A 12,358-nucleotide genomic window follows, 5' to 3' on the forward strand; every position below is an offset into this window, starting at 1 on the left:
AGCCAGAGGCCGTTGTCAGTGCGCGGTACGGGGTGGTGGCTCCATATGCTGTCCTGCGGCGGTGCTCGTGTGTCCGCACGAAGCTGTGGGTTCGAGGGCTGCAATGCAGGACAAAGCGTCCTCGGGGCTGTATCGGGGGGGGGGGGTGTTCTTGGAAGCTGGGAGTGTGTCCGTGGGGCGGTGGGAGGGTGTGTCCCTGTGGGTGTAGCTCAGGGCCTGTTTGGCGCCGCTGCGGAGAAGGCTCCAGTTCCCTCGGTGATCTGGAAGGTGGGGATGTGGCACAGGTGCCCGTGCCAGGCACGTGTGGGCCCCCGCTCCAGCCGGGCCAGGGCACGTCGGGGCAGGTCCCTCCCCCGTGGAAAGTTGGGCAGGTAGAGCAGCGAGGGCGGCCCGGGGCAGCTTCGCGCACCTGGGGAAGTAGGCGAGGCGCCCAGGGTCCCCCAGTGGGGGGTGAGAGGCGGGGCGGGACAGAGTTGGGCTGGGTCTGACCGGCAGGGCGGGGCAGGGTCCCCGCACCTGAGAGAAGATCGGGCACTGCTCTTTCCATTTCCCTAGTCCTAACAGTTCTGGTTATCTGCGGCCCCGAGGGAGAGACTGAGAGCCAAAGAAATCCAGAGACCCGGAGAAGAGGAGAGAAACAGAGCAAGGTCACGGTTTGTCCGTCAGTCGGATCAAATCACTTTCAGGGGGGAGCCAGGAAAGCGATGGCGTCAGGACTCCTGACTTCTTGCTTCCCCCCCAGCTCTCGAATTCTGCCCCTCCCTGGACCTTGGTCTCCCTGCCGACCCCCGCCCCACCAAATGGGCACAGGACCGGAATTCTGCCAGTGCCAGCCAAGCCCGGGCCTGGCCCTCGTTTCTGGGCACAGCTGCGGACCCAGTGGGGCTGGAATGCAGCCTCTCCCGCGAGATGCCAGCTGCCCCTCCCCACCCCCAGCTGTCTTTGCCCCGGGGTGGGTTCTGTCTCCTGTCTTTCCCCCGCCTGGTCTCTGTTTTTAAGCAGTGCTTGGTGCCCCCGAGACGGCAGCAGTACGTCTGAACAGTAGAGGCGGTTTCCAGTGCACTGGACTCTGCAGTTCTCGTTCTTTGTCAGAGGAGAAGGGGGTAGCAATGGAAGCCTTGAATTTTGGTTTAAGGCGGGAGGATCAAAGAGCTGGACTATTCTAGTCTGAGTGTGTGCCTTTGCAGGGGGAGGGGCGGCATTGAGGGGGCTAGAGGAACACTTGTCTTTGGTCACAGACTTGTGTGGGTGAGTGGAGTGAGGAGCAGGGGGAAGAGAATTATTCAACCTTGACCCCGAAATGGGAGAATGTCTGGGAAGGATTCAAGCACACAGGGACATACACCTATCCAGATTTATACCCCCCACAGACGCTCATACACACACAAAAAAGACTACAAATAGACGACACATGATACAGACTCATACACCTATTCTTAGACATAGGCTGTATATACAACTTATACAAACATTCATCTATATACTCACACTTACCTGTGCAGTCATATGGCACACTCAGATTCACTCACACTCATACAAATATAAGCATATAATCACAAAGACTCAGACATAATCCCACAGACTCATGTAACCAATTATGTATAGCTATATACTCACAATCATGGAGACTAAGGGGAACTTATATAATGTTTATGTGCTCGCACATAGATATATACAAATACACATTTTCACACTCACAAACAAATACAGAGACAAAAACAAGCTCATGAAATACAACTCTGAGAAGGAAAGGATCTTAGGAATTATCTAGTCTAACAGCCTCACTTTGCAAATGCAAAGATTTGTTTGCACATTCGCATAAATACACAAGCACCCATTCCCAGATACAGACAGATACACACACACACACACACACACACACACACACACACATGCACAACCACAGAGGTTCATCCAACAGTCTTCCCAGCCCTACCCTTCCTCAAACAGAAGTCTTATTCAGATTACATTTCCAAGTTTCTGTTGGGGTCTTCTGGAGTCTCTTGGCTACAAATGAAAAGTTTCCCCAAACTGTTTCTCCATTTCCCTTAGGGAAAATCCACAGGTTCCTCTTTCCTACCAGGTGTGCAGTGGAATTGTGATTGGGTCTGTGTATGTAGGAATCTTGAAGGGTGGCTGAATCAATCATTCTAAACTTCCAAAGCACTAAGAAAGAACCTTAGTTGACTTAAGTGGGCAGAGTACTAAAACCCTCTGGGCAATATGAAAAATCCTAAAGATAACAGTAATAACTAGCATTTATATAGCACTTTAAAGTTTTCAAAGCAATTCATGTAATTGATCTTTTTCAAGCCTTACAACAGCCCTTGTGGGTTTTTATCAGCCTCGTTTTACTAAAAAGTCAACTGAGACAAGAAATTAAATGACATGGCCAGGGTCACATGGTATGGAAACGAGACTCGGAGCCAGATCTTCTGACTTCAAGTCCCACACTTTATTGATCCTGCCATCCTGTCTCTGGAGATTATTATAACAGCAGCAGCAGCAGCAGCAGCAGCAGCAGCAGCAGTAGTAATTTATATGGAATCTTTCCCTTTCTTTTTCTCATTTGATCCTTAACATAGCATCATGAATTGGGTTGGTAAGGTACTAACTAATATCCCAGTGTAACAGATGAATAAACTGAGAAGTAAAATGATTTGTCTTTGCAAATTAATCAGGAACAGAGACACCACTAAGTTTCTTAACTTAGTCCATTAGCTTTGTACCACACCCCAATTTTACAGTTCCCCAACCCAAAGCTGCTTTTAATTAGGGAAATATTAAGTGGCCCAGGTATTATGCTAGATGTAGGGAGTACAAAGACAAAAATGAGACAAATTTTGTCATTGAAGATCTTGCTCTTGAATTTGGGGATTCTGGAGGCTCTGGAATGCTTTTGGGAAATCTCAAGGACATGATTTATCCCCATTCACAGCTAATCCTACCCATAGGTTCCATCATCAGGTCTGAGTAGGCAAGAATGTCAGAGTAAGAAACCAGTGAGCTTCTGTACCCTAGCCTAATAGGGTAAGGAAAAGGAAAATTTGGATGGGGAAAGACAAGAGGCTGATGGCTGGAGGGGGGAGAGAAGAAAAGAGGGAGAGGTTGGACAAGGAGGGAGAGAGAGCGAGTTTAGAGGGAGTCTGAGGGCTGAAGAAAAAGAATGGATAGGAAGGAATAGCTTGGGAATGAGTGTAGTATGGAAATGAAAGGCTTGAAGGGAGAGAGTAATCTAGGATGGAAAGAAGGGGATGAAGGAAAAAGGGAATGGGAAGAGATGGGAAGTAGCAAAGAAAGGAAATTGAAAAGGAGGGAGTGAGAGAGGGAGGAGGTTTTGGAAGAGTGACCTATGGTAAAGAGAAGTAAGGGAGAGGGAGAGGAGAAAGGGGGAGTTAAGAGAAGTGGTAGGGTGGAGAAGAGGGGGCTGAGGTAAGGAAAGGTGTCAAACACTGTACAAACCTGTAATCCTCCCCCAAGACCACAAGCATCCACTGTCTTTGCTCTGCAATATAAATAGCATCTCCACATACCATTCCCAGTTTATCCTCCTCCCATTTGTCCCCCAGGTAGGACCCAAATACAGCTGCTGTCCTAATGAAATTTCCAGGAGTTTCCGGGCTCCCCTTTCCCAGTTTAGCCTAGCCTACTGGGGCAGGATAGACTTCTTCAACAGTTTCTCCCACACCCCACTCCTGCCTGGAACTCACCTGTTCCAAACATTCCAAAGCCCTGGAAGTTGCCAGCTGGGCCCCTAGATGTTTTCAGTCCTCCCCACCTCCCCCCTGCACACACCTGCATTGTGAAAGGGCCGCACCTGCTGCCAACTGGGGCCAGGTGGGCAGCCTTAGCCAGGAGGAACATTGGGGCATTCCAGCTGTGACATTCCAGCTGTGCCCAACCTACCTGCTGGAGGCTTGCTCCAGGGAATCCCCTCTCACCCTCCCCTATCTCCTGGTTGATTTCTTATTGGCCAGGTATGTCTGGGTACCTGGTGGAGTGTGTGTGTGTGTGTGTGTGTACCCACTGGGCTTGAAGGGCCATCCCTACTGCCTACTTTCTCCTATTAATGCCCTGCTCCCACCTTCCCCAGACCAGTTGTAAATGAATAGGATGAAAATATGGTTTTTTTTTTTTTGTTTTTTTTTTTTTCTACTTGTGCATATGTTCATACACATTGAGGTCGTCAGTGAAGTTTGTAAGGGAATGATGGGAGGGGAAAACAATTTTCCATTATTGCATCACAACTGCATCTCTAAGATTTTGTACCCATTGTGCTTTGCAATTTAAGAAATGTTTTACATATCCTGTATAGAGAGCTGGTTTTGGAACTTGAAAGACCTGGATTTGAGTTCTGTCCCAGACCCCGGCCCTCATGACTTACGGCAAGCCACTTAACCTCTAAGTGCTCCAGGCAATTCTCTCAAAACTAAATTGCAGAAGGTGTGGCCCTGAATTGCTAGGGAGCTTCTTCACCTACAAGTTCCTTATACAAATGAAATCTCATTCCTATACATGGAATCTAGATCTGTCCTATGTTCAGATGAATTACTAGAAGTAAAAAAAAAAAAAAAAAAAAAAAAAAACAGGGGAAGATATGTTCTGTATACATGCTATTATGTTTCTAGTTGATGAATGATTTCTTTCCTCCGTGTTCTCCTAAACTGGCCCAGGAGAGAAGTCTCCTTAGGGGCACAGATGGGAAGGCCAGGAAGAGCAAGGTTCACAGGTAATTCTGGGGGCATTTCATCCTGGACCTCCATTTCTTCCTATCTAATCTGTGGTCAGGCTAAATGTGGAACTGCCTTCTCTTTCTTTTACGGCTCAGCCACCTAGACTCACTCAGCAAAAGGCCCACAAAAGATATTTTGGTAGGTAGGTCTAGAGATGGCTTATTCATGCCTCCAGCTAGACACTCTTGACTCCATTCCATTTCCATAGCAGGTCAATTTGCCACAGGTAATTTATTTTTTTTTTAGTGGGGGGCGGGAGGAGATAGCAGTCCTGGAGGTCTGTGGTTGCTGAGATGCGGCAGCAGAATGAATTGGGGATCTGAAAGGATCCATTGCCTCACACTCTCTACTCCTCGGTTTTGTGGGTCCATTAACTGAAGTTAATTGGGTGACTCCTTATTGGGGGGGCTGGGTTAATGTCCACCAGTGTTCCAGATAATAGAATGGGGGCGGGGACCTGGGTAAGGAGAGGTACCATGCTTGATTTTGACTGCTTGCTTTGCAGGTCCCCCTAGGCTAAGGGAGGAAGCTGTCCCCTTTGAAATTACCCCAAAAGAAGCCAGGCCCCCTGCCCAGTGTACCCCTCCCAGTCTTCCCATCCCCCTCCTCAGCAGTATTGAAACTTTAAACGGTGTTAAAAGTTTCTGTTTACGAGGAGCCCTTGAATTTTTAAGGACGTATCAATTCCCTCTCTGCCCAAGTCTTTTCATCGGCAGCTGCTGAGGAAAAGAGGAGCGAGAGGATGGAGTGCTCTGAAATCCTCTGGGGGTGAGCCTTAGCACACTGAGACACATTGGGGCTCAAGAATACACCCAACACCCACCCTCCCAAACACACATGCTGAAACCCTTATCCCTCCCAGGCTAAATGAAGATGAAAATAGCAGGAATATCCAGGCTTTTCCAGAAGACCTACCTTGTGGGCTGGAGGAGCGAAGGGGATTATTTCACCCACATTCCCCAATTTTTTGGGTCTCAGAATGGGTGCCACACCCACAGAACCCTACTCTTGTCTCCTTTCTCCCCCTGACTCAGAGTAAGCAGTTGTGGGCCTGGTGCTGAACTGGGACTCAGCAAAAATATTCCTGAGCCAGAATCAGGACATTCTCTCTCTCTCTCTCTCTCTCTCTCTCTCTCTCTCTCTCTCTCTCTCTCTCTCTCTCTCTCCTTGTTCCCTTTCTCCGTAGGCACCTCTAGCTCTCCTTTGTCCCCCACCTCCAACTTTGAGCTCCTCTAAACCCCTCCATTCCCTGCTGCCCAGGAAGGGGGAGGGCTCACCTGAGACTGGGATTGAGCCAGGAAAGGGCAGTCATTCAGGGGATCCTGGAGCCAGCAGTAATGTAGGAGGGGAAGTGCAATGTCAAAGGGTGTCCCTGAGTGCGGGAGGGGGCAAGGGGCACCCACAGGCTGGAGGAGGCTCTGGAAAGACATGCCTCCTGTCACTCACAAAGGAGAAGGTGACAGGAGCACACACACATGCACAATGTGTCTGGGGTGCAACAGTGTGTCAGTACGACCTAGGGGTAGTGGGCTTGTCTGTGTGTTTGGGAGAGAGGAGGCGTGCCATTAAAGCATGCCGATGTGTCACTGTGTGCCCTTGGATGTCAGTGTGTATCTGCGTGTGTGTCAGTAGATCCATGTGTGACTGTTCGTTAGGGTAAGTGTGTGAGAGAAAGTATGTGTCGGGGTGGGTGTGAGTGTGTGTCCGTGTGTTGTGCAGCGGGGGTGGGAGCGGGCGCGGTCGGGGCGGGAGGGCCGGGCTGCCTCCCTCCCTCCCTTTTTCCCTCCCTCCCTCTCTCGCTCTCCCTCTCTCTCTCCCTCTCTCTCTCTCTCTCTTTCTCTCTCTCTCTCTCTCTAAAGTGCGCTCGGTTCCAAACTTTGTCTAAACTTTCACTTTCAGAGAGCACTGCGAGGCGGGGTTACCGAGCGGCATGGAGTAGAGAGCGAGAGAGGAGGAGAGTTGGAGAGGAGAGGGAGCGAGCGAGCGAGCAGGGCGAGCGAGGAGGCAGCCAGAGCGGCGGCGGCAGCGGCAGCGGCGGCAGCGGAGGCAGCGGCAGCGGCGGCGGCGGCGGTAGCGGCGGCGGTAGCGGCGGCGGCTGCAGCGGCGGCAGCGGCGTCCGGGGCAGGCTCTCCCGGAGCCGGAGCGCGGCTTCCCCACTGCCCGGCCCAAGCCGAGCTGAGCCGAGTCGCGCCTCGCCGCGCCAGCCGCGCGGCTCCTCGGACAGCGAGCGATGTACTCCCCGTACTGCCTCACCCAGGTAACCGGGCGCCGCCGCCCCCGCCCCGGGGCTGGGAGGGTGTGTGTGTGTGCGAGCGCGCGTGTCTCCCTGCGAAGCTGTCTGCGAGTGGGTCCGGCTGCCTCCGAGAGACTGCGTGTCGTGTCAGTCAGTCTGCGCGAGGGTGGTGTGTGCGAGACGGTGTGGAACGGAGGCTGTAGGCGCGCGTGTGCCAGGCTGCGTGTGTGTCTGCGAGAGTGTCAGGCTGCGAATGAGTGTGAGTGTGAGCGTGAGTGTGTGTCAGTGTCAGTGTCAGTGTCGGGGTGGGGGTGGGAGTGCGTGTGGAGGGTGTGACTGCCAGGGGGAGGGGGGCCGGGGAAGCCCTCTCAGCAGGGCCTGGCGCTGCCCGCCTTAGCGCGGGGCTCTGCTCCCCGCTCCCCACCGCTCCCCCCTCTACCCCCCTGCACAGGGCCCTGCCAGGCTCGGCTCGGCGGCCGCGGGGCGGGCCGCACTCTCTCCAGGGCCTTTGTTTTCCTCCCCGCACATGGGCGCAGAGTTCAGAAAATGGCGCGTCTCCCAAATTTATTTCGGGAATAAAAAAGAGCCAGAGTCGCCGTGAGGCACAGACCGGGAGCAGCCCTACGGGGCCGGCGAGCTGCTAGCTGCGGGGGGCGCTCGGCCTCCAGCCCCGGCTCGGGCTCCGGCGGGCGGCGCTGACGGCCCCCTCGGGCACCGTGGCTCCTTTCTCCGTCAATCCCTCCACAAGTCTTCCTCTCTGACTCCGTCTAGGTCTCGCCTGTGCCGGGCCCGCGATCTCCCGGCGCTCAACCTCCGGTTCCGATCCCAGTCTGGGACTCAGGCAGGCAGAGAGTCTGACAGCGCGGTGGGCCTCCCTTCCCGCTAACTCCCGCGCCCGCTGCCTCCCCTCCCGGGCCTCTCTCCCCGCCCCCCGCTCGCTCCATAAACTTTTTCCGCCGCAAACTTTCTAGCCAGCACAAGCTATGTGCGGCTTGGGGTAAAGAGGCCGAGCCTCGGTCGAATCTTCTCGCGGCCCGATTCCCGCAGGACAGGAAATCCTCGTGCCTCCTGACCCCTAGCTCGGAGTCTGGGGTGAAAAGGAGGGAAGGGGGGCGAACTTGGGACACCGAACACTAAGCCAGAGCTTTACTCAATTAGGTGGCAGGCTGTCTCAGACCCGAATAGAAGGCGCAACAGGCCCCGAGCCATAGGACGCGATAGAGCTCAACAGACCCCCGCGATTTAAGACTGAGCTGTGAGAGCTCGGGGCACAGATCGTGCTCCCCTGCTCTTTTCCGAGGCTTCCCTAAGGGTGAACCTCACGGGGGAGAGAAAGGATCAACCTCTGTGTCAATGACGGTGTACCTCTGCTCTGCCGGGAGGCCCTGCAACCCCGTGTCTGTCCTTGTGGCCCGACGTTCAATCAGGCCCCCTCTGCTCAGCCCAGGGAAAGCGATTCTTGCAAACAGCACCAGAGGCAGGAGATTCGGGGCTTGCTGGATCCCTCCTCCCTCGTCGGCACTGGTGTCCGTTTTTTTGAAGTTCGGAATGTTCCGAAGCCCCAGTAGGTGGTCCAAGCTTTTCACCAGTTTCACCTTTAGTCTTCAGGGAAGAGGTGCTTCCTGATGAAGGTCTTCTATCTCAGGGGATGGTGAAAGCGACTTTAAAAAAAAACAAAAAACAAACAAAAAAAAACAACCCTTACTGCGGTGATTTAGGGACCTCCGAAGGGTAAGGACTAGTGGGTGATGAGTGGGAGAGGGCAGATCAGGTCAGGGCCTTGAGCAGACCCTTCCCTTGGCAGAACGGGATGGTTGTATAAAGATGAAGTGGTTTAACTGCCAGTCTGTCCTGTCTATTGTAGAGTGAGAGTGAATGTGGGCATTAGAAATTTATATCTGCGGACTTCAGAGTGAGTGGATGTTTGCAGGCCCGTGCATTAGTATGAAATATGTATGTGTGTATGTGTGAACTTCCTTTCTTTTTCACTCAGACTCTAGAATTGGGGTATTCCTGTTGGGGAGTGGCAGAATCTGGGAGAGTGAGAGCCATAGGCCTTCCTGCCTCTGACCTTTGAGCTGAAGCATTGGGGACACGAACACCTCAGTCCCAAAAGATCTGCGGGGCTGAGTCTCCTAACTTTGGGGCTTAATTCTCCAAACGTGGCCCCAGGTTCTTCCCTTTAGTGCATTAACCTTTCATGGTCTGAGCTTGGGTTTTGCATAGTCACTATTAGCCGTCAAAACTCAGGGCCAGAACTTGGGTCAGGAAACATCCCCGTTTGGGAGAAAAAAGGCCCAAGCTTCCAGAGGTTTAGAGCTAACATGCTTCACACCCTCGGCTCGAGTTTTCCTCTAGCTTCTAACCATCTTCGATGTTCTCCCCGACTCCGCTACTTGTCCACTGTCCCCAAGGCCACTCCAGCGACTGGAAACCTTGTGTTCTCTTTCCAGTACCCTCCCTCTCCGCAAGATGCACTAGCTCCCTAATCTCTGGGCAGGGGGCCTGAGCCCCGGCCCCCCTCCCTCACAAGCTCGGGTGTTTGTGGGCGAGCACGGCCCAGCCGCTGCCTAATTATCCATTTCCCAACTCTGTACTTTTCTTTTCAAGTCGCTCTAATGACCTGCAATTTTCCTTTCCTCCTTCCCTTTCCCCCTTTCCTCCTCTTCCCCATCTGTTAAACAAAAAAGTAACTTCTCCCGTCTTTTCTCTCTGCCCCGTTTCTGCCTCTCTCTGTCTCTGTCTCTGTCTCTTCTCTCTCTTGCTTGGAACATGGAAAGATTGGAGGATTGGGAAGGGGGCGACTGGGGCAGAGGTGAGGTGAAGGACATTGAACCTAGGAGGTGGCAGGGTGGGGAGCCCTGACTGGTGCCACTACCTCTCATTTGCTTGGATTTCAAAATTGCTTTGGGCATAAAATATTGATTTTTCTGCTGACTGGCAGATGGAAAAAGGCAGGGAGACAGCAGATATGGACTGAGACTGCCACAAGAAGGAGTGGGGAACTGAAGAACCTCCCCTTTCCAGGAGACCCCACATGCCTTTTAGAGGGCATTAGGATATGTGTGAAGGGAAGCTCTGAGCTGACTCGGGCTTCTTGTGATCTTTCTGGATTAGAAGTCGGAGCTATTCAACAATCTATCTGGGATTTGGGTTTGGGTGGGATTTTTCATTTTTAAAAAGAAAATTTAAAAATCCCCTCTCCCCAGAAAAAAACAAACAAAAATAAAAAACCCCAAAAGCTCAGATAGGCTGAGATGAAGAAGCATGATTCAAAAATAAGGAAACAGTAAGAACTGGAAGGCTGAAGGGATTGGGGGTAGAGAGGATCAAAGGGAACAGATTGGGCCTCCAATCGGGGTTCCTTAGCTCTTCGACTCTAGTGCAGGTTAAATCCAGCAGTCTTAGCCCTGGCCCTTGGGTATTTCTGGGCTGTTTCCCTATTTCCCCACCCCCTCCCCAGCCAGGTTTCTCTATACCGCATGGAACACCAGAGGCTTTGATGAACCTAGTAAGTAGCCCGTGGAAAAAACCCTCAGGGTCCTGCTCCCATACCAGGTTGCCTGCCCCTTCGGCTTTTTGTGTGTTCCTGGGACTGGACATAAGGGACAGTGTTCCTTTGTTTTTCGCCCCCTCTGTGCTGTCTCTCTCTGTCTCTGTCTCCTTCTCCATCTCTGTCACTCTCTTTCTCTAAAACCAAAATTGGCTTTGATTTTAAAGTCAATAAATGAGCAGGAGCAGAGCAGAGCAGGGGCCCTAGTGGGGAAAGAAGGCAGAGGGAGAGAGGGGGAAGAGGAAAAGGAGGAGGAGAAAGGGACGTAGAAAAAGAGAGGGAAAGGGGGAAAAGAGAAAAGAGAAAGAAAGATGGAGGAGGGTAAAGAAGGAATGGAGAAAGAAAGAAAGAGATAGGAGAAGATAAGCGAAGATATTGAGAGAGGGAGAAAAGAGAATATAGATAGAAAGAATGAGAGAAAAGGTGAATCGGAGCTGAAAAGAATGGAGAAAGGGAAAGATAAAGAGGAGGAGGAGAGATAAAAGGGAGAAGAAAGGGAGAAAGGAGAGAGTGATAAAAGAGGAGAAAGTGATGAGGGAAGAGAGCTGAAAGTCAGGGGATGAGAAGCAGAAAATGACAGAAGAAGAGAATTGGGTGAAGAGAGGAAAGAAGAAATAAATGAGGAGAAAGGAGACAGGAGAGGCAGGGAATAAAGAGAATAAAAAGGAAGGGATGAAATATGGGAGGAGGAAAGGGAAAATAATTTCTTGGAAAAAGCAGAGAAATCTAGGGCAGGAATAGTGGAGCTAGGATCTAGAGGGGTACCCCCTGTCACCCAGACAAGACAGAGATGGATGGGAAACCCCATGTCACATACACAAAAACATGCATGCACCCACAGAGATAAGAAAAAGAGAGGCACATGTACATAGATATATTTTCACACCAGCATACAAAGAAACACACATAGAGATGAATGGGGAATCATACAGATACAGAGACACATGCTCACAAACATATGTAGATACAAACACAGTTAAATGCTTACGCACAGAAAAAAAATAATAGCTCACCAATAGCTATAAGATTCATTTGAGCTACTTATCTCACTATAAAGTAATAATATCCTTATTTTACAGATAAGGAAACTGAGGTTCAAAGAAGTGAAGGAATTTACTCAGGGTCAAATGCATTCCAGCTAGAACATGAACCCAGATCTTGTGACTCTATGTTCAATATTCTATATCAATCAGGCTGCCCCATATACGAACATAAATACAGCAGTGTTATCACATACAGGCATCCACCTAAAAATATGCATTTAGTTACATTCTTAAACTGGTTTATGCCCCTAGTAGGAATGAATAACGTTGAGACTTCTTTCCCACATCTCCTGCTTCAGTGTCTTCATGATATTCACAAATCATCTGATTATCTTTCTACTTTTGTAAATGTTTGAACTTGAGTTCTTCCTATATGGGATGGTTCCTATGTCAATAGTTCTCCCCCATTTCTTTTGACCCTAGGTGCCTTCCCCACAGCCATCCTTCCCCCACCTTCTCATTTTAATTATAAAGCCAAAAGACTTTAGGGGTGCTCCTCAAAGTGACCTGGGCTGATATGATTAAGCTGTATTAATCCTTGGGAAAGTCGTGGTTGGGGGGCACACACTTGATTATTTCAGTTCAATCTGATCTACTGCCTATTGTGTCTTAGGGCACTGGGCTTAGCACCCTGTTTTATTGGAAAGGGGAGAGTGGGATGGACGATGCAGGAGAAACTGGAGGACAACCTGGAGGTATATGATGTTCACCTCTGACCTGTGGGTATGGAGTTGCAGAATTGGGGTTCTGAACCAGAGGCCTTCATTCTGGATGGGAAAGAAGTGGCCCAGAGAAG

General features: G+C 51.0%; 1 protein-coding gene across 1 annotated transcript in view; it reads left to right on the plus strand.

Moving 5' to 3' along the window:
* Positions 1-6,813: 6,813 nt before the first annotated feature.
* NFIX (nuclear factor I X) overlaps positions 6,814-12,358 on the plus strand; it is a 114,695-nt gene continuing 109,150 nt past the window's right edge. The window contains exon 1 of the mRNA XM_031947649.1: positions 6,814-6,990. Coding sequence (XP_031803509.1) covers positions 6,964-6,990 — 27 coding nt within the window. The 5' untranslated portion in view covers positions 6,814-6,963. The remainder of the gene's footprint in view (positions 6,991-12,358) is intronic.

Source organism: Sarcophilus harrisii, chromosome 1, assembly GCF_902635505.1.
Source record: "Sarcophilus harrisii chromosome 1, mSarHar1.11, whole genome shotgun sequence".
NCBI lineage: Eukaryota > Metazoa > Chordata > Mammalia > Dasyuromorphia > Dasyuridae > Sarcophilus > Sarcophilus harrisii.